At 40.2% G+C, this 21,725-nt stretch overlaps 1 protein-coding gene across 3 annotated transcripts in view; it reads left to right on the forward strand.

The window, feature by feature from the left end:
- The window catches only part of COL27A1 (collagen type XXVII alpha 1 chain), a 274,259-nt gene that overhangs the window by 121,290 nt on the left and 131,244 nt on the right, over nt 1-21,725 (forward strand). For all 3 annotated transcript variants that reach the window (XM_075835266.1, XM_075835267.1, XM_075835265.1), the window contains 7 exons: nt 5,069-5,122; nt 6,751-6,795; nt 13,939-13,992; nt 15,488-15,541; nt 17,481-17,534; nt 21,279-21,332; nt 21,623-21,676. In XM_075835266.1, the coding sequence (XP_075691381.1) occupies nt 5,069-5,122; nt 6,751-6,795; nt 13,939-13,992; nt 15,488-15,541; nt 17,481-17,534; nt 21,279-21,332; nt 21,623-21,676 (369 nt within the window). The remainder of the gene's footprint in view (nt 1-5,068; nt 5,123-6,750; nt 6,796-13,938; nt 13,993-15,487; nt 15,542-17,480; nt 17,535-21,278; nt 21,333-21,622; nt 21,677-21,725) is intronic.

A 21,725-nucleotide genomic window follows, 5' to 3' on the forward strand; every position in this document is an offset into this window, starting at 1 on the left:
AGTAGAGGGTTGAGGCTACTTGGTCCCATAAAAAGAAGTGCTCCTTAATGTCTAGACCTGATTCACGCGTAACAGTTGTTGCACGGTGTGGCACATTGGCCGCATGGGTTTTGTCTTTAGAAAGAGATGTTTCAAGTTTCCTCTGGTTTTGACATGGAACTAAATCTAATGCGTCCGCTGGGCTGACCAGACTTCTTTAAGGACCATTGTATATAGCTGTCAATCTTGAAAAAGTCCTGTTTTCTAGGAGAGGATTCAATAATAATGCTATAGAGTCTACTGGAAAAAAAAAAAGTACAAAATATTGTCAGGAAATTGTACCTTGAGTTTTAGTTGGAATTTATTACCTCAACTCTGAAGTTAACCACATGGAAAAATATACTTTCATCCCTTGATAAGCAGTCAGAAAAGGGGACCTCACATTTTTAGAAGTGTATTTGGAAATCCAGCGCCCGTAACATGTAAATCTCAGGGGAATACTCATACCGTCTTAATATTAATATATATATATATATATATATATATATATATATATATATATTACACAGATACATTTTAACTTTGGCCATTGCATTTATTACACTCCAGTGTTGGATGATAAATAGTTTATGCATCAAGTCTAAAAATAATTAATAACTCCTGTAATTGGATAGAACAAATATACTCCTAATAAGTCAGGAAGTTGAAATGCTGCAGTGCTCATATGCGCTATTGAATAATTGGATTTATATAAGAGCCACAGGGATGCCGCATCGATCCAATTCTGAGAAATAAGCGCAATGAGATAAAACACGATTTCTGCCAAATGGCACCTTGTCTAGGAAAGAGCTCCTTATAGGGTTATTCTACCTAAATAAATAAAAAAAGGCACTTGACCGTTCATTAAAATTATTATTAATTATTATATAATATGATCTATTGCTACAGGCCGAAGGCTTAAAGCTGCATTACCAAGATATTCTGATGGCAACATGTCCCTTACTGATTTATTTTAGGTGCATCGTTGTTGTTGAGACATTTCATGGATCCAAATCTGTAATTGCATCTATGTTTCCACAAATACTCACATATATGCCACTAGGTAGGATGTAGATATTGTTGTATTAGGTCATTTTAATCCACACAAACACTTGCCTAAAAGAAATCAGACACTTTGTCACCAGAATCTCGCAACAGTGGAGCCTCAGGCTTTGGGCCGATAACTTCAAGCGATCATAACTCAGCATGGAAATAAGCTATTAAAAAAAAGTGATCACGTTTTTGATGTTCACTGGATATTTATGTAAATGTTAACAAAGCCTGTAGTAAAAAAGATTCAAAGAGGACTACTTGGACCAATAGAATTTATATTAAAAAATGCAGCATCACAGATTAACTATATATATATATATATATATATATATATATATATATATATATATATATATATATATAAAAAGTGCATGAGTAGTTTACAGTGACTGATATGGAATTTCTCCAGGCAATAAAGACAGAGAGAGAACTAAATCTGTCAGAAAATGACACACTGTGAAGATGATCGTGGTCCGGTTCATGCTTCACTGATGGTAGAACAGCTTTACATAGGGATGGAAGACTGACTGCACAACCACCCAGCACAGGTGACAAAGGTCAATACAATAAGGGACCGTATGCAGGCCAGATAAAAATAATATGCTGTCAAATAAGGTGAAGATCAGAGGGCATCCAAGGGCCAAGACTTGTATTAGATAGAAAACAATAATTTTACTTGGAGAATGGTATCTTGTTGTGTGTACTACCATGCAGCAAATGGTCAGGCATGCTGGTTCTGGTAGTCCCACAACATATTGATCTTGAGCATGGTAGTTCGAAGCTACTTTGATCCAGACAGTTCACATGGATCCTCGAGCAAATGTGTATAGCAGATATAAATTTGTGTAATGGGATGACTCCTTGCACATGTGGGGCCTTCGGCATTGGAGCCAAGTAGCAGCAAATCCCATAGAATTGCCTGCAGCTTCTTCCACACTTTAACTTTACCACACTTGTAGATAAAATAAATTCAGGGTTTTTTTTTTAAAAGAAAATCGGCGTTTAACATTCACTTTCCCGGTTAATCTAAGAGTTTAATAAACCCATAGCCGAAAGGAAGGAATAAAGAAAATACAAGGTTTTTTTTTTTTTTTTAGCCTTACTGTATATAAACATAGTTATCAATGGGCTTTGTGCCGGTCATTAACATATGTTATTTCTGTAAATTAAATATTCATTCTATTCATGCTTATGGTAATTAAGGACTCTTATTTGATAAATATTGGCACAAGCCCCTTCATTGCTGATTCGGGTGACAGTTTGTGCAATGTCTCCGAGGCTGAATTCCATTTGCCGATGCATTTGTGGATGTCCGCAGGTGGCTTATTCCCGAAAAATCTTATTAAAGGGCAGCAATTGGTGTAACATGAGCCTTGTGTGGTTGTAAATAGCTGGGGTCTGTCCTGTATAAACAGAAGCCTAAAGAGGTCTTTATATGAAGCAGTACAAAGAGCAGGCTTGTTGTAACATATACTCAGAGCGGCTTCTCTGGCTCTGTGCACTGGAGCTCAGAAGTTGGCTCGGCCTTGTTGCCTTCCATGGACTCCGGGTGATTCACAAAGCGCCGCACTGATTCACAGGCTTCTGTTTGACAGCATTGCCTTTACCTGCGCTCTTGATGTCCGTAATAATGCAATAGAATAGGAATTTATGTGTCTCCACTCAAGGAAGTGTTGTGAGACCGCTGCTTCTTCATACAGTTAGAAACAATTGAAAAGTATTCATTCATTTCACATAATAGGAAATTAATTAGGTCAGTCACTCTGGGATGATGAGTAGGCAAGGTTATAAGGTAGAAATCTACTTTTTTTCCCTGTTATTGTATACTAGAGATTCATGATTAAAAATTATCATGTATTTCCTGTTTCTTACATAGAGCCAACATGTTCTGCAGTGCTGTACACAGATTATAGTCCCTGTTCCTGGTCGGGCTCACACTTTTAATAGGTCCAATTTCATAGTAACCGTTAACTTATCCATATGTTTTTGAAGAGGAAACTAAAGTACCCAGAGGAAACCCACAGAGAACATCAAAGTAGTATGAAGATGTTGCCCCTGGTCATATTTAAACCTAGGACCCCAGACTGCTGTTGTCAATACAATTTTTGGCAAAAATTTTGAGTGGAATACCGAGCTATAACACGCAACCCCAAAGGGTGTTCTATAACCGCTCATATTCTTGATTCCATTCACATACTACTGCTTTTAGGGATGTTTTTTCTGTGTTTCTGCCTTACCTTGGTGATCTTTATAACAGATAAAACTTGCCGTGCCTTTCTCAGATGGTGATATAGTGGAAATCTAAAAACATGAAATGCTGTAATGATATAACCTTACTATATGTCATAGGACGTGCTTGCGTGATGCGTGATTTTTGTATGAAAAGTCATTCAAAGTCCTCTTCATATCAACTCCTGCTAACCACAATAGAGCGGGATAAAGCAGCTCACTTCATCTGTATTGATGCAATAGTATCACAGCTGGGAGTGTGCAAGTCTGTAGTTCTGCGTTGAGACCGTACCAAACATTTCAGTAGATCAAGTCTCCAGGACAATACTGGGTCTACAGATTATAACTGTCCCATGCTTGTTGAAAAATGAATGGGCACAGCTCATGTTTCTTTGATCTCTTGGCCCTCCTGATCTGCTTCAGTTCCTACTAGTCAGCGGCAGTAGAGCCAGGTACCTAACAGACAAGAGGAGCCTTCTACACTGGTCATAGGAAGCTCTTTCAACTGGTTATAAAAATATGAACTATCCTTGGCTCTCAGCCCGTCCTCAAGCCACTGTACACAGATGGGAAGATCTCCTGTGCAGATAAAATAATAGTTGGAGACCTCACTTACCGCTGAGCCATAGGATATGCATAGATGAGGGGAGAGATTCTGTTTAACTATTAAATTGCCTTTTTGCTATTTTTCTGTCAGATTGTTTTAAGCATGAATGATTTGCACTATTTGATTGATTGATTGATCTTCATCGATTTTTACATTGGCTTCTGCCTATACCACATAACATTTTTGGTACCATGTAGACACCAATCATGTTCCCAAGTCTAAGATTCTCTTAGAAGTATAAAATAATATTTTAAAAAATATAGCTTTTGGTAATGTAGTTGTAGTGCATTTTTGAATGTGATCGGCTGCAATTTTCTCAATAAGGCACCATCGGGACAGATTTGGACTAATCGGGCTTTCAAACCCCCCCCCCCCCCAGATATCTTACATACCATATTGGGTTTCACTGTCATCCAAGTGCCATTTACACCAAATGATCTGTTTTGTATGCACTTGACTGTCATGTTATTAGCAAACACTCTGTTTGTTTTACTTGCTGCAATTTTCTGTTATGCTTGCTATTTGGTGTTTTTGGCAAGTCCCTGGGCAGCCTTCCATGTACCTCCTGGACCCAGCAGGCCACCTCTCCCATGGTAGCAGAGGCAAAATACCTCGCTTACCTTTCACCGGCGACTTGATGTCCATTTTCTATGTACAGTGAAACCAGAGAAAGAGACCACCTCTTTGAGAAACCACCCCCATCTAGACCAGATTTGTCTGAGACAGATTTTCAAATCCCCCTTCTGTGTGTATTGTCCACCATCCTACAAGACCTTTTTTCACCTTAATTTTTGGGTGGTCACCTCAAAGAGGTTTCACTGTATAAGTATCGGCATGCCTCTGTGGTGGCTACATTTTGGCGCCCCCCACTTTGGCCAATATTACACTGTGTTTTGCTGTCTTAGTCTTCAGGACATCAACCAACTGGAAATTAATGCCTGCTTTCATATCATTATCATTTGTTGACATCTAGTTCCCTACAATGGTCATTACCCTTGGTGTACCTGACCACACTTACTATTATTTTTAATCCAGTTCACTCCGAATTATTTATTTTTCGTATGTTATACCACTACTTGTTGCTTATAGATGAGTATTTATTATGTCTGCTTTGTATTTAGTAACGATTTTTTAATGAGTATATTGTTTATTACTCTTCAGGGTGACATGGGTTCTCTTGGACCTATAGGCTTTATGGGACCCAAAGGTTTAAAGGTAAGGAAAAACATTGAAAAACGTTGATCGCTTTCTCAAAACTTGAGCAATGACATTAATTCACACGTATCATTTGGAGAACATCCTCATATAAACTTATGTAGGTGTGGGAATGTAGACGACAATTTGTAAATCTGGGGTAACTTCACTGTCTTTTTCCTTACATGTGAACTGTCCTTACAACACAGGGTATTTCTTTAATGCACGTGTGTCTTTTTGGGGATACAACTCCTAACATGGTCATCTAAATACTTTGATTACAAACTTTAAAGCAACTTAGCTGGAGGTTAATACCTATGGAGAAAAACAAAAGGGAGGAAACCTCCAGCTCACCAATCCTGCGTCTCCAGCTCGGATCCCCGCGACGTTAATACCTTATGCCTTAATTCCAGCATGCCCGGTGTTCTGGGATAAAAGCGTTTAATGGCAGTTTTTCTGGTGGTTTAGGATAGTGAAGAGGTGAATTCCTATGAAAGAGTTAATACATGGTGTCCAGTGAGTTACTTTTTCAGACTCCAGCAAAGTCTCTACAACCTGTGAGAGGAAGCTAAATGTTACTTGCTTTTCATGTTCGGCTTCCCTTTTCTTTGCATTGATCTTAGAGATCAGTGAAGATCAGGGGATGGAGAGGACTGTGCAGCTGTTTTCTCTATGATCAGGAAGGGTGTTTCATGAGCACTCTGCCCACTCACTAATGATCCGGTAGTTCTGGCACCAGCACGCCCAATTGCTCAGTCCTTTGGGTTGTCCTGAGTGGTTGTGCCAGGATGTTAAGCAAAATATTTGCAGTGGTTGTTGTCTCTGATAACATTTAGTCTCTTAACCAAGATAAAAAAGACAGGAGGATCAGACTTAGGCGGATACACAGAGCTGCTACTAAACACCTATTTTTAAACTTATATCAATATGGCAGCAATATTCACCTGGTGACCTGAAATATGGTACACAAGGCAATAAAAATGGATATTCTACTAAAACTGGCATCATACTTAAAGGGGTTTTCCCCGAGAGACATTTGTGACATATCCACAGGATATGTCATAAATGTCAGATAGATGCGGGTCCCACCTCTGGGATCCGCACCTATCTCCAGGACGGGGCCCCCTAAACCCTCTTCAGCCTCTGTGTGTTGTGGCTCAATGAGGTGAATTCCGACCATGAAAAATGTTATATGGTCGTGAGTTACGTAAACAGCGTAACTCGCTGAGCTAGGCTGTTTCCGTAAGTCTCATAGAACTTAATGGTAGTTACGGAAATAGCGTAGCTCGCATGCTTCGCTGCTTCTGTAACTGCCATTCACTACTATTGGAGTTACGGAAACAGCCTAACTCAGCGAGCTACGGTATTTACGTAACTCACGACCATATAACATTTTTCATGGTCGGAATTCACCTCATTCAGCCGCAACACACAGCGGCTGAAGAGGGTTTAGGGGGCCCCGTCCTGGAGATCGGTGGGGATCCCATAGGTGGGACCCCCATCTATCTGACATTTATGACATATCCTGTGGATGTGTCATAACTGTCTCTCGCGGGAAAACCCCTTTAGGCTTAGCAACCGAAAGAAATGTAATTTAGATTTATTTGTTGCCTATAGGTTTACATATTGGCTCTTCTACTGTTTTGCAGGGTCTCCCGGGGAACTCAGGAGAATCTGGACTGAAAGGTGATAAGGTGACCAGAATACTCCCTTACTGCATTGTGTTTTGCATGCAAAGACTCCAATATCTCTCTCTCTATCTCCCATTCTTCTATGTAGTAGACAGTTTATAGAATGACATCTGTCTTCAACAGGTGAAAGTCAGCATAATGATCTGAGAACAGTATTGTCCACACTGGTTTGTTGTTTACTAGCCTGCAAGAATACCAGTCATTTCAATAGTTCACCGCCATTCACACTATGTAAAACATTTAAGGCCCTTTTAGGCTATGTTCACACGGAGTATTTTGCCGAGTTTTTTGACGCGGAAACCGCGTCGCAAAAACGGTCCTAAAATGCCTCCCATTGATTTCAATGGGAGGCGTCAGCGTCTTTTTCCCGCGAGCAGTAAAACTGCCTCGCGGGAAAAAGAAGCGACATGCCCTATCTTCGGGCGTTTACGCCTCTGACCTCCCATTGACTTCAATGGGAGGCAGAGAAAGCGTATTTCGCTGTGTTTTATGCCCGCGGCGCTCAATGGACGCGGGCGAAAAACGGCGCAAAAAACGGCGTGCAGGGAGAGGAAAATCTGCCTCAAAGTTCCAAACGGAATTTTGAGGCAGATATTCCTCCTGCAAAATACTCCGTGTGAATACACTGGCCAATTATCGGGCAAACGAGCGATCAAGGAACGCTCGTTCCCGATTGCCTTGTGTAAACAGGGCAACGATCAGCCGATGAACAAGCAAACGCTTGTTCATCAGCTGATTGTTTCGTTTTAAATACTATCGTTGTTGGCAGCACATCTCTCTGTGTAAACAGGGAGATGCACTGCCGACATGATAATAATGTATCGGGACGAGCGATCAGAGTAACGAGCGCTTGTCCCCATACTAGCTCCTTGTGACAGGAGCAAACGAGTGCTGATCTCGTTGATCGGTTCCCGTTTACACCGCCTTGCTTGGGCCATGTAAAAGTACCTTTACTGTTCAAGTTTGGCCCCTGAACATCTCCGATGGAAAAGTTTTGCACTATTACATACATTTTACTTAATTAGGAAGTTATGTAAAATTTCAGTTAATCATAAGCGTCTAAGTCAAGTGGTGCTGATTACCTTTACAGAGAACATCTAGGGTTTACTGGACTGGTAATTGGGGATGATTTAAACAGATTTTTATTTTTATTCTAAATAGGTCAAAATTCTGTGTTGATTAACTTCTTAATATATCTTTAGAGTGGTCTGAGCTTTTTTTTGTCCTGATACAGAACTCCAAATCCCCTGCATAGTCATAGAGTTAAATGGATATTCCCATTTTATATATTTATGTCATATTCATTGATTATGGCAAAATTGTCTGATAGATGTGGATCCCACCGCTGGGACCCACACCTGTATCCAGAATGGGAGTAATCCGACCATGCCCCGCATCACCGCTGGCTGCTGCATCCGGGGAGGAATTACGGAAGCAGCCGAGCTCGCTGTGCTTGTCTGTTTCCATACCTGAAGTGAATGGGTGTTACAGAAACAGACAAGCATTGATTCTCTGCCTGGGGATGGGGTTGAGGAAACCCCAATCTGGACATAGGTGTGGATCCCAGAGGTGGGTTTGGTGTCTATCAGACATTTATGGCATATCCTGTGGATGTACCATAAATGTCTAAGATCGGAATACCCCTTTAAAAGATAAAATTCTGGCTGCATGGAGCTGCCAGTATGGGGAGCTTTTACTGCACAATGTTTATGCATTGAACTGTAATTTATAACTCTGATATTTTGACATCAATATAGGAAAGGATTCTTTACAGTTAGAGTAGTCAAACTATGGAATGCCCTCCCCAAAGAGGTAGTAATGGCAGATACTATGTCGACATTTAACAAATGGCTAGATTCTTTTCTAATAACGAATGGCACTGAGGATTGTAATTAATCTTGCAATGAATGATGGATAATTGAACAAGTGTTTTTTTTTTTTTCAACCTTTGTAACTCAATAATAAAACAAAGCTCCTAAACTCCCTGTGGTTGTAGCTGAAACCAGACAGAATTTTATATCTGTGTGGGGGATTTAGAGCTTTATATTCGATTAAACGGAGCTCCGATGCCTGTAAAGATATATTAAGAAATGAATCCGCACACGATGTTGGAGTGTTGGTGTTAAAAAATGGACATTCACTTGAAGCTCGTCCAATAACGTTACAAACTAACATATTTTATTTCCATTAGCCAGAAGCAATCATTTTGTCACGATAGTGGACCAATTGTTAGACAAACTGAAATATGTGGCCTCCTTTAGTATTAATAATAACTTTTTTGTATGGGCAAGGAATTGTTGATCAGTTCTGGAAAACAACTGTTTTTGTATTGTGGATTGACACAGGGAAATAAAGCAGTATATCATTATAAAAAATATTGAAAAGGATGTTCAGTTTTATTTGCTTTTGAAGTTAAATCTCGAGTCAGTGACCTGCTGTGTAAGTGGGAACAGTGCCAGGGAACATGCATAGTAAATGTAGTATATAGTGTACGCTGCTAGATTGATGAAAGGTCTCTTTCCGGATGACACTCTCGTAAAATACTTTTAGACTTATTTGGATAACATCGGAAGTTTGATGTTCTTGTTCAAAAGCACAAGATTTTTTGTGGCCTGTTGTGGTTTTGTTTTTGGTTCTTCATTCCGTCTGATCTTTGCCTACCAGCAAATTGTGAGCATAAACTAGTCTCCATCCCTTCTTGCACGGTCTTCTATAATCTGTAAGGCACTGTGGGGTCACCCAGCTTTTTATGTAGCCAAGCAATTTACATCAAGAATACACTCCACTGAGGAAAGATGGAACATTTATTACCTCATAAAATCGTGAGTGCAGATCTTGTGATCATCTTAGTATCTCTTGCAGAGCTCTTTTGAGATTGACATTACATATTTTGAATCAATAACAAGTTAAAGCAGAATACAGGTTTTTTTTTAAAAAAGGTTCAGAGAGACTTGCATGGAGCATTTTCGTAGTGCCTGATGAGGATTTATTTTTAGATAGACTCTTTTGAAGTCTACATTTGAGCACTGCTTTCACTTTATCCTCTAAGGTAAATCATTGCACTTCTGCTGTTCAATTGAACTAGTAAACCCACAGACCAAAACTAGCTAAAAGCCTGCGAACAATGGTACTACCTGGAAATTCGTTTGCTCAAGCGGAAAATGGGACATGCCAAATAAATAGCATATATGGGGTTGACATGATCTTACCATCTGTGTAATGCAGTAACATCCATCATTATGGTCAGCTGATTCTCCAGAGTGATACTTAAGTGCTTCATGACCGCTTGAGACATGGTGGGATGTGATGTGACTGGCTGTAAGATAATGGGGCTTATGCATGGAGGTACAAGAGGTTTAAAGAGGTTGTTCAGGGTTGGAAAAACATAGCTGCTTTCTTCTGCAAACGGCACCACACATGGGTTGCATTTCGTATTGCAACTCCATTCTATAAAAGTGAATGGGGCTGAGCTGCAATACCACAAACAACCGGTGGACTGGTGTGGCAATGTTTTTAAAAGAAAACAGACATGTTTTTCTAATCCTGGTCAACCTCTTTAAACTACACCTATTCTTGCCAATGAGGTAGTATTGTGAGAATACCACCCGATCAAAGATTTTTTTGATCAGTGTCCGACCCGGACCACGTTGAAAAAAAGTCTTGAGTTTAGAATTTAATTCCAGTCAGTCAGATAGTAGATATAGTGAGATCACTCAGTAGCATATTATGTACAGTGCCTGTTGACCACTCTTCTATAAGGGATACAGACAAATATGGAGAATATAGAGATGAGGTTTGTTTTTCATATTGCTAGTGTAGGACCCTTTTTTGAAATGACTTCTTTTTTTTTTTTTTTTTTTAAATCAACAATAAAGTTTTTATTAAAGATTAACAATGAACAAACAATGCATTATTATTATTATTCGGTAAATAAGCACAGCAATAAAATATACATATTAAGCGTATGCACATCATTTGCGTTAAGTGAATAGTAGTCCAGGAAAGAGAGAAAAGAAAGTAGAACGGAAAGCAATACAAGCTTTAAACACGTAATGTCCGATACAGACGGTCATATGGAATGTCGAAAAATAACAAAAGCAGTCCCCCTAGCCCCTTGAACCTAAGGACCAGGAGCCCACAACAATAACAGAGTACAAAGAACTAAAACTTGGTGTGGTGTGCCCCCTGTTGAGATTACGTAGTGAAATCAGATGGAGGGCAGCCGTCCATAACTCTTTCCATGTGATGGCCCTTGCTGACTATAATGAATTTGGAGATAATTATGGGTCTTTTAGTATTCCATATCTACGACTTGTGCGTTTGGCACTTCTTGCTGTTTTCCTATCTCAGGGTCCTTGGCCTATGTTCTTATAACTTTGTTAATCTCAACTAGTAGCAGTAATATAGAAAAAAACTGTAATTCCAGCTTTACAAAGATCTGCTTTAAATAGCTGCCAACAGAGGGGGGGAAAAGGGTAGCATTTTATTCCAATTTTCGTCCCCTTTAACCATGAATCATGTCTTGGTGGTTCGTTTTCAATTGGATACAAATGTGAGACAGAATCAAACAAGAATGAATGTACCATGGAGAATTATAACACGTATTGAAATGACATGTTCAGACATCTGCTGAGCAGCTAATTGGTATGGGAATTATCATTGCAGTTATGCTCTAATGCTTACCAGCCGATAGAGTATCGTAATCTAGTGCTGCAGCTTTTTTCCAATATCTTTTTAATATATTTCATGTTTTCCAATCTCCATTTTTATATAATTGGTCCTATATAGATTTTAGGTACTCCAATGGCCACTTTTTACCCAATCTCACTGAATCATCTTCATTGGTTGGAAATGTCTGTATTCTGTAAAGCAGAATCTGCAATGCAGCTCAAATTCAGTGAGTTGGGATACGTATGTGCATACAATCTCTCCATGGCAATCAATGTCTCTTCTGATGTAGCACTGTTATTGGTATTCAGATGTAAGAAATCTTAGCATTCAAATGGAGTTACTGAGCACTGCAACCGCCCAATCTTAGAATTAGCGAGGCTCATAGCTGGCAGACCACCATCAGTGTAATCGTCTTACATGTCTCTAGTGTACGTTCATTTCAACCCTTTTTTATAGTTTATATAGTTGAATCCACAAAAAAAGGTGTGTAACTTTGTAGATCCATTCATTGGTTCATCTTGTACTGATCCTAAGTTTACATCCTGTTTTATAGTCCAAAACTGCATTTACAATTCTGCTGGTTGATTTTGCAATCAGTCAACAGAATTTCTTAAATTGGCTCCTTCTTACATCCGATTACTTTTCAGTTGACTGTATAAATACACTTCTCAGTTTGCAAATCACCAACGCAAGCTTACTTAGGTATTTCTGTAGATCATATCCATAAAATAATGTTCATAGGAGAACTTTTTGAAGCGGAAAACAAGGCTGGCAGGTCGGTTCTAGATCCTTTCTACCCATCAGGTCTGCATCTTATTTCCTTCTGTTCACAAACTGAACCCTTCAGTATCCTCACTGTTTATGTTGAACTCAGGGGCAGACATACCATATGTGCAACCTGTGCACCTGCACAGGAGCCCAGCAGGTAACTGGCCTCTCCGTCACCTTAAAAGCAGCTTGCAGCATCCTACTGTCAAATTGCAAGTAACATTGGCGGGTTTTTTCCAATTTTAACATTCTATTTAAACAGTGATGTGTGTGCTTTCCTTCATGACCTGATGAAGATGCCGGTACGGCATTGAAACGCGTAGTCATATTACCAATAAATTTCATTTATTTATCATTCAATCATTCATTTATTATCATCACTCCGAAGTTTTATATCTTCGGTCTCATCCGTGTGCAGCAGCGCCGTCGTAGACTCTTTTTTTCCAGCTCACCCAGCAAAATTGCAAGTAAGGGACTGGGCTAATGCATTTCATAGCTCACATTTACCGGTGGTATATTGAAGAAAAAAAAGGGGGATACTCTAATAAGGGGGATGCTTTTTGATTTGAGAACAGTAGGCCCATATACTGTTCTTGCATGGGATGCCTATGCTGTCTATATCCGATCCCCCTGGTCAGAATATTTAGTAACATAAGAATACCTATGCTGTGCAAACTGACATGTTTAATTAAACAGGCCATTAAAGAGCTAGCAATATTACCTTTAACTCTGGCAGTGAGGTGGAGAAGGAATAGCCGCCACAAAGCCTGTGTGATGAATATGTCATTAAAAGTATATTAAGACGACAGCACTCCCAGTGATCTTTCCATAGCAATGCAGTAATCTATAGTAAGAAATGAGGCTTCTATTAGTCAGTGTTTGTTTTAAGGTGGGAGAGTAGGTTTTTCTAATTTACAAATAGTGTTGCAGGAGTGTTTCAGAAACCCATCCAAAAAAAGCAAGTCTAGTATTAATTTAGGTTAATATGACCATTTTATGGAACAGATTCCTCTTTGAACACTCGTCAGCTGCTTTCTTTCTTTTTTATGCTCAGTGTTCTGCTTGTTCACACTTATCCGTGTTTTTTTGGTACATTTCCATACAATTTCCTTGAACAATAAAAGTATGGAAATGGGGATTTATGCATTTACTCAGCTGTGTTTTTATATCATCTGCATATGTATGACCTGCTTTTTTCTTGTTAGTGATCATCAGGGCAGGATAGAAGTTTCTTGAATATGAAATTGCTCTGAATTGAATGTACACTTTTTCGAGAGACCATCGACTTGACAAGGAGTTCTGTAGAACTGCTACACGGGATCTTTCTAATAGAGTACCATGCAGCCATCTATCACTAGCTAGGCAATAACCTTGAAGGATATTGAAGGTGCTCAGTTTTTCTCTTAATGGGACTTGTATGAGGTTAGAAAACAAGAGTCTGCTTTATTTTCCAAAAACAGCGCCACTCTTGTCCATGGGCTCTGTCTGATATTGCAGCTGAGTCGCATCTCCCCATTGGAGCTGAGCTGCAATACCAGTATAGTATACCAATGGAAGATATATGCTGGTCAGTTGCTTAGTGATTAACCCTACTGTGTCTGTGCCCCACCTGCATCTGATATTGTATAGATTAATCATGATATCCTCCTGGTAATTAGTCACATTTCACAATGCATCTTGTAACCTGTTTTGATAATGTGTATTTAGGGCATTCAGGGACTTCCAGGGATACCCGGAGAAGTGGGATTTCAAGGCGACAAGGTGAGAACTGATAACAATTAAATTCATCAATTAAATTCTTGGTGCAGGAGAGTTCCCTTATTTAATTTGGAAAGGTGACGTGACATTGTTTCCTGTTTATAGAGTGCTGACATATTCTACAGCCATGTATAGCGTATACATACTCTTACCTCAGTCCCTGTGTCCACTAAGGCTCACAATCTAATTTCCCTTTCTTTGGGCATACACAGTATATAGAGACTGAAGGAAAACCTGAAAATACACAATAAGAACATACAAGATCCATTAAGATGTTGCTCTGGCCATATTCTAACCCAAGTGCTACCCGCTGAGCCAGCATGCCACTCCATGTAGAAATATTTTCTGTGTGTTGAAGCACTCATGTTTCCTGCAGGGCAGGCTGTAGATCCCCTTTTACTTATAATAGTAGGACAGTAGATACTATATCAAGCTCCCAGTAGGAGGCAACTAAAAAGCAAGCACTACATATTCTAAAGAGCGCATTCATATCGGCTGATTGGCCGAGAGAGATAACATGACTGTCTGTAAGATCGGTCTGTTGACATTTAACAATTCTTACACGGTTCATATACTGTTGTATCAGGTCCCATACTGGATTGAGGATACCCATGGCATGGATCAGGTCTTTTATAGAACTGCCTTCTCACCAACCTAAACCAAAATACACAATTTCTCCTCCTCCGTGATTCTGGCCGCCAATACCAACATTAATATGGCTGTGCTATCAATATGTCTCTTATGTCCTGCTTAGGGTATGTTCACACAGAGTTATTGTAGAAATTTATTCTGAAAATCCGCTCCATGCATCATAATGGGTTGGTTGCTGCAGCATGTGCATGTTTTTCCGCAAACTCCATTCTGAGGAGTAGGGCAGTCGAAGAAATTTCTGCAACAAATCTGCCGTGTGTAAACATACTGTAATAATGCCTGCCAGGGGATAGTCTATATTAGTCTATAGTATATATTTAAGAAAGATCACATTCACAGCCTAAGACAAGACAGCTTTTTTCTATGAAGAAATAGTAAAGGGAGGAAACCTCCAGCTCACCAGTTTGGTGCGTCTCCTGACTCTCCGCTCGGATCCCCGCTACGGCTGGTGGTATGTATTAGGAAAAACAGTAGAAATGATCCAGCGCTGAGTCCAGTAGTTAGTTAAAAAGGAAGCGATGTTCCCATCTTTATTGGGGTAATGTAAGTTAAAATTGTAGGGAGACGCAGTCCCAAGAAAAATGTGAGTAGGCAGTTGTGCCCTGGCCTACGCGTTTCGAGCAACTCCTGTGCTCTTAGTCATGGCAAAGAAATAATAGAAATAAACACGGGGTCCTACAGCTAATTTTTATGTGAAGTCTTAAACATTGTTGTTCTATCATTTGTACAAGTTGAATATTCCAAATACACTCCACGCCAACAAATATACTCTAAGTTGATTTATTTTTCCCTGTTAGCATCAGGTGAGATTTCCCATAATTCCACTGACTTTTTACCTTTGTTGCAGGGCAGCCAGGGTCTCCCAGGGCCACCAGGACTGCGTGGAAAGACAGGACCTGTGGTAAGATCTGCTTTGGTAATCACTGGAGGTTAAAAAAATAAAAAATTGTCCTTACATTACCTTCTTTTTTTTCTTTTGTTAATGCAGTCCACATTATTACATTGCGAAATTCTCCACTAGGCTTCCACTCCTGGCGCAACGTTAAATATAAACCACTGAGGTTCTTGTAATTTTTTCCAATGTCTTCTTAGAATAAACACAGCACAAAAGATTAAAAAATCTTCATTAAACTGATGCGGCAGTATCATGCCTCAGCAATAATTAAAGCATAATGGCCGCTTGTTGTATGTTTTGTCAGGATTATTGTATATGAGACACTTCAGATTGTTGGCAGATGGAGGTATGCAGTTCTGCCTTTCTCCTGGCTATTTTATGCTGGTGTCGTTGCTTCTTTTAACTACTGAAAGGCAAAATTCTTGTATGAGGCACACTAGCTAATGTAAAACTACATATCCCTGTATTCTATACAGACTTGGGAATATGAATTCCCAAAGGTTGCTTAAAGGGGTTTTGTTGTTTGCAAAAATTGGGCTCAATTAGCGGAGTACTTGTAGTGCTCACAATTGCTAACATGCTGATCTCGAGAACGGAGATGCAGGGAAGAGGAGAGGAACGTTGGCTATCCTGGACATATCCAACATCTTCATGAACAAGCAGCATGTAGACAAACTTCCTGCAGTCGTTTTCCTAAGGTCAACTCTTATGGAACATGTTTTAACATAGTGTGTATTATGAAGTGTGGGAGCGCTACATGTTCTATTTCAGATGTGTTTATGTAAAACTATAGAACCACTTTGTTTGACACAAAAATATGATTTCGTTTTGAATCGCCTATGGAGCTTATAAAAACATGGGGCTGTCCTAAGACTTAATGCATTCTTTCATTTGGATGTATATATATGTCCTCGTGATTGCACGGTGAACGGCAGTTCTGCCATGAGATTACACGCAGGAAGGTGGTTGTGATTGACAGCCACATGAACAGCCAAATTCTCAATTCTTGACTGTTTATCAATGATTATCTACTTTGTCCAGCAGAAACTGTATAACAATGCAAACAGTTGAAGTGGGTCAAACATTTTTGGCCTATCCATTAAAAAAAAGTTCATCATACAATGTTCCACTTTAGAGGTGGCTTAAACGAACCAGTTGCAGTTAAATAAGTTACAGGTTGCGATTGGAGACACCCGTCACAGTCCTCAACTCCAGAGATCACTAAACAGAGAGAGGTGGGGACAACGGCCTTTTATAGTGAAGCACTGCAGACCACCTACTTCCAAAGCGCAAGTTTTTATTCCACTTACAAGATGATCAGTATAAAAGTGCATATCACATAAATGCCATCCATGAGGGCAGTAATAGTTAAAAAAAAAAAAAAAACAGACTGCAATTGTGGTTTAGCTGGAATTTTAGGATAAAGTCCTCAGTTTGCTCAAATTTGTATGTTTTTTTTTTTTATAATAGTGAATATAGTATTTACTGGAGCGCATTTCCTTTTGATCTCTTACTACAAATCCAAGTGTTTTGATCACCTGGGTTTATCTTTCCATATATTCTGCCCATGACGTTTAACGGAATGCAGAGGGAAAAAAAATTCTGAGCCCACAAGGGGTGCATTAAAGGGATTTTATTGCATATACAGAGGTCCACATGACCACTGTTTCACTAGGCAAATTGGTTGCGTGCAGCTGTATCCAGGTTAAAATTAAACTAAGAGATGCCACTCATGGTGAAACGAGGTGGGGGTCCCAGCGGATGTGACGTAAATCTCCGTGGTGGGAAAGCCTTTTTAATCTGACACAATATGCAGATATATGTTCTGCATTGCAGGGTATAGCCGTAACAAGTTATATATTGACTGCTGTGAACTTAATTTTAGGAATATGAACAATAGCCAATGCTGACTATGGCTGACACAAGGTGTTCTGTTTTTCTTTAGGGTAAACCAGGTGACACAGGATTTCCTGGGCTTACAGGTTCTCCAGGTCCAGAGGTATGTGGTGCTTAATAACTGCTAAGTGTCTTATCTTGCAGAATAACCTGAGCAGCTTTTCATATTGATGCAATAAACCGGAAAATTGTAAGGTTATCTCTGTGAGATATCATTAATGTTCTCCTTGGTACACTATATGGGCAAAAGTATGTGCACACCTGGCCGACACACCTATATGAGCTGGTTGGACATCCCATTCCGAAGCCATGGGCGATAATATTGAGTTTGGGCACCCTTTTTAAGGCTATACCAGCCTATACTCTTCAGACTGTTTCCACAGGATTTTGGAATGTGTGTCCATTCAGCCAAAAGAGCATTTGTGAGGTCAGACACTGATGTTGGAGGAGAAGGCCTGGCTCGCCATCGGCGTTCTAATTCATCCCAATGGTGTTGAAAGGGTTGAGGTCAGGGCAACCAATTCCTTCACACCAACCTCATCACACCATGTCTTTATGGACCTCGCTGTGTACACTGGAGCACATTCATGCTGGAATAGGAAAGGGCATTCCCCAAACTCCTGCCACAAATTTGGAAGCTACAATTGTCTAAAATGTCTTTGTATACTGTAGCCTTAACATTGCCCTTCACTGAAAATTTGGGGCCAAATCCTGAAAAACAATTCCAGACCATTATCCTTCTACTACTAAGTTTTACAGTAGGCGCCATGCATTCCAGTATGTAGCATTCTCCTGGTATCCACCAAACAAAGATTTGACTTTCAGACTGCAAGATACATGATTCATCTCTCCAAAGAACACGTTTTATCCGCTCCAGCGTCCAGTGTGGTTGATGGTTTGCATTGTGAAGGTGATCTTAGGCTTGTCTGCCGCTATTCGACCATGGCAACCCATTTTGTGACGCTCCCGGTGCACAGTTTTTTGCTAATGTCACATCTAGAGGAAGTTTGGAACTCTGTAATGAGTGATGCAACAGAGGATTGGCAATTTTTACCTGCCACATGCGTTAAGCACTTGTTGGCCCTGCTCTTGAGTTTGCGTAGTCTACCGCTTTGCGGCTGAGCTGTTGTTACTTCTAGACGCTTCCTCGTCACAATAATGTCAGAGTTGTCTGGGACTTATCTAGCAGATCAGAAATTTCACAAACTGGCTTGTGGCAAAGGTGACATCTTATTTCTGTGCCATATTTAAATTCACTGAACTCTTCTGTGTGACCCATACTACTAGCGATCTTTGCCTAAGGAGATTGCATGTCTCTGTGCTTGGTTTTATGCGCCTGTTTGCAATGGTTGTGGCTGAAACACCTGAACTCAATAATTAGGAGGGATGTCCACATACTTCTGGCCATATAGTGTAAGTCCATTATGTGAACAAGAGGGTTTCTGGAATGGAAAGTTAAGATCCCAGACGCCCCATAGAAGACGATAGGCAGCTCAATGTGAATCCAATGGTCTGAATGTCTCTTATCACATTTGAGGATAGCATTCAACGTGGATGGACCTGTTACTTCAGTGTATCGTAATAGGTCTTAGCACATGCTTCCCATCTGTGTCTCTGGGTGGCCATAATTTCGATGCTCCACTGTTCCTCTGTCTGAAGGGTGAATTGCGCAGATATAAACTCCAGTTCTTTTAGCACAGTGTATGCAAGCTGGCTAAATGTCTGATATAGTGTACAGAATTGGCAAAAGTAAAAATTACACCTTACAGGAAGGGAGATTTTTTATTTTTTTTTCCCACCATGTTCCCTACATTACTATTGGTAATTGTAAGAGCTTCCTCATAACTGGTAGCAGAAGTCTGTGTCCCCTGTTGTAGAAGGTTAGCAGGTTCATTTCCAGTCTACACATATGATGCTATTAGCTGGCAGGCCGATGACTCCATTACTGTACAGGGAGTATACTGGGAAGAGCCAACGGAAAGGAAGGTGCTTAATGCAGCATGGTGACATTTTATGGTGAGACTGGAATAATTATTGGGCAGCATATATGAAATTAATTCATGTTGGTGACATAAAGGTTATATGTTGTGACACGGAGTCACCGCATCTGAGGGGGATTGCTGGATAAAAATGCTGCTAACACTTGTGCCTCGATGTAGTAGCAGCTAGCTGACTTTTAAAATGTGTTCTTCTGATTTGCCAGAAGCAGTTAGATTGTGGCTTTGCAGGCTGCATTATGTTGTGTACATTGAAATTGGATGACATTCTCTGCAGAATTATCCTGTTACAAGAGAACAATCTTTGCCGAATTTATATTTCTTTACAGCTTTTAACATAGTTGGATTCAAATAAACAATAACCCAGCAAACCATGAAAAAGAAAGCCGCACGTAACAAATTCTCTACACACACTCCAACAACCAGACATGTGCATTTGTTTTCCAACTCTAAGTGTAACAATAAGATATTTTGGCCCTGATACCTTAACATTTTCTAATATCCCTGTACGTAGTATATTAGCTTCTTTTTGTGTATGTAAGCATTTCTTCTAGAATATATGCCAACATTAAAGTGACCCTCCAGCCTAAAATAAAAAATTTGCAATGTATAGTCAACTTATCTGCTACCCTGCTCCTGAATGATCCAGCCTCTGTTCCTGCTTACTGGTATCCAAAATAGAGTTTCCTATGGAGATCTTCTTTGTGCGACATGTCCCCACACTCCCTCCACCTTCCAACGACGGTTCATCGCTGATGATGTCGGTGCTGCTGGACACAGCACTGACACAGGAGCCAACACCATCAGCGTTGGTCCATCCAAAGGCAGCAGAGAGGGGTGGGTCATGTCTCAGACTTTCAAAGAACATCTCTGTAGGAAAATCTGAGACCATGGCAGACCAGAACGCTGGAACGAAGGCCAGATTATTCAGGAGCGTGGCATCCGGTAAGTTGACTGCACGTTTGGGCTGGGGAGTCGCTTTAAGACCCAGAAATGATGGGCCATTCATTGGGCGAACAAGCATAAACGCTCATTCTCGATCATTGCCGTCGTTTACGCGGCCATTAAAATGTTTGCTCGTCGGCACCACAGCTCCCTGTGTAAAGAGGAAGATGTACTGCCAACATATTTAAAATGTATGGAGACGAACAATCGTAGTAACAATCGCTCGCTCCCATACATAACCGATCGTTGCTCCTTGTAAAATGAGGAAACGAGTGGCGATCACCGAGCTGTCTCATTGATCGGCACTCGTTTTCACTGCCCATATCGGGCCTTGTAAAAGGACCTGAGTAGTTCCATGGATTCTTCAAAAATCTCACTGCAGGGTCTGAGCTGCGAGTTGGAGTTGATTAAAAATTACAAAAATAAATATTACCTATTCATAGTAATTCTAGGACTGTTCCTCCTCTTTTATAGTGTAGCTAAGATAGTCCATATATTACTGGAAACCAGGACAAGGGCATTATGAGTGTCATATCAGGAGTATTTGGAATTGTGTGTTACTACTGTATGTTCCAAGCCACAGTGGAGAACGTATAAAGTCACCAGTGCCAATGCTGAACAGAATCATTTTCTGTTGTAGGAGGACAACATATAGCTTATGACTTCCAGTTTGACTTCTTAATAAAAACTGAAATGAAGTTCAGAATACAAGCATCCGTTATGCATACACACACAGGTTTCTTCTATGTATTACTGCTATCACTCCATAAATCATGACAGATAATCTATTTCAGGGCAAACACAAGCCCTTCACTCTTTATAATGTTGTACTTGGAATACACCAGGGTTTACTCTTTCCAATGCACCCATCATGCAGGTGTTTTTTTTTTTTCTATCTTTTGCAGGGCTTTCCAGGGGACATTGGGCCTCCAGGACAAAATGGACCGGAAGGATTAAAGGTGAGCCGTCCTCATCATGGCATATACCATGTCCCAAGCTGCTATCGACCAGTTAACAAAAACAAAACGGAAAGTGAGATTCTTGGAGATTGTATTGGCAGCAACCACTTCTTGACTGTTTGTATTGAGGCTCCTCCAAAACTCTCTCTTCCATGAAATTGATGTTGGATGCTGTCCCATGGCAGAATTGCACTGGCGCTCCCTCCCTTCTCACTCGTCCTCATCTGAAGGGATCCTAAGGGATTCGTCCTTATTTTTATGAGACCCTCATTCTTTTTATTGGTTTACAGGGAAAGCCAGGAGCCAGAGGTTTCCCGGGGCCCAGAGGACAGCCTGGGCTAGAGGTGAGTAATATCTTATAGAGATGTTCACCTATAGAGAATGGTAATGGTT

This window comes from Rhinoderma darwinii, chromosome 8, assembly GCF_050947455.1.
Source record: "Rhinoderma darwinii isolate aRhiDar2 chromosome 8, aRhiDar2.hap1, whole genome shotgun sequence".
Taxonomy (NCBI): Eukaryota; Metazoa; Chordata; class Amphibia; order Anura; family Rhinodermatidae; genus Rhinoderma; species Rhinoderma darwinii.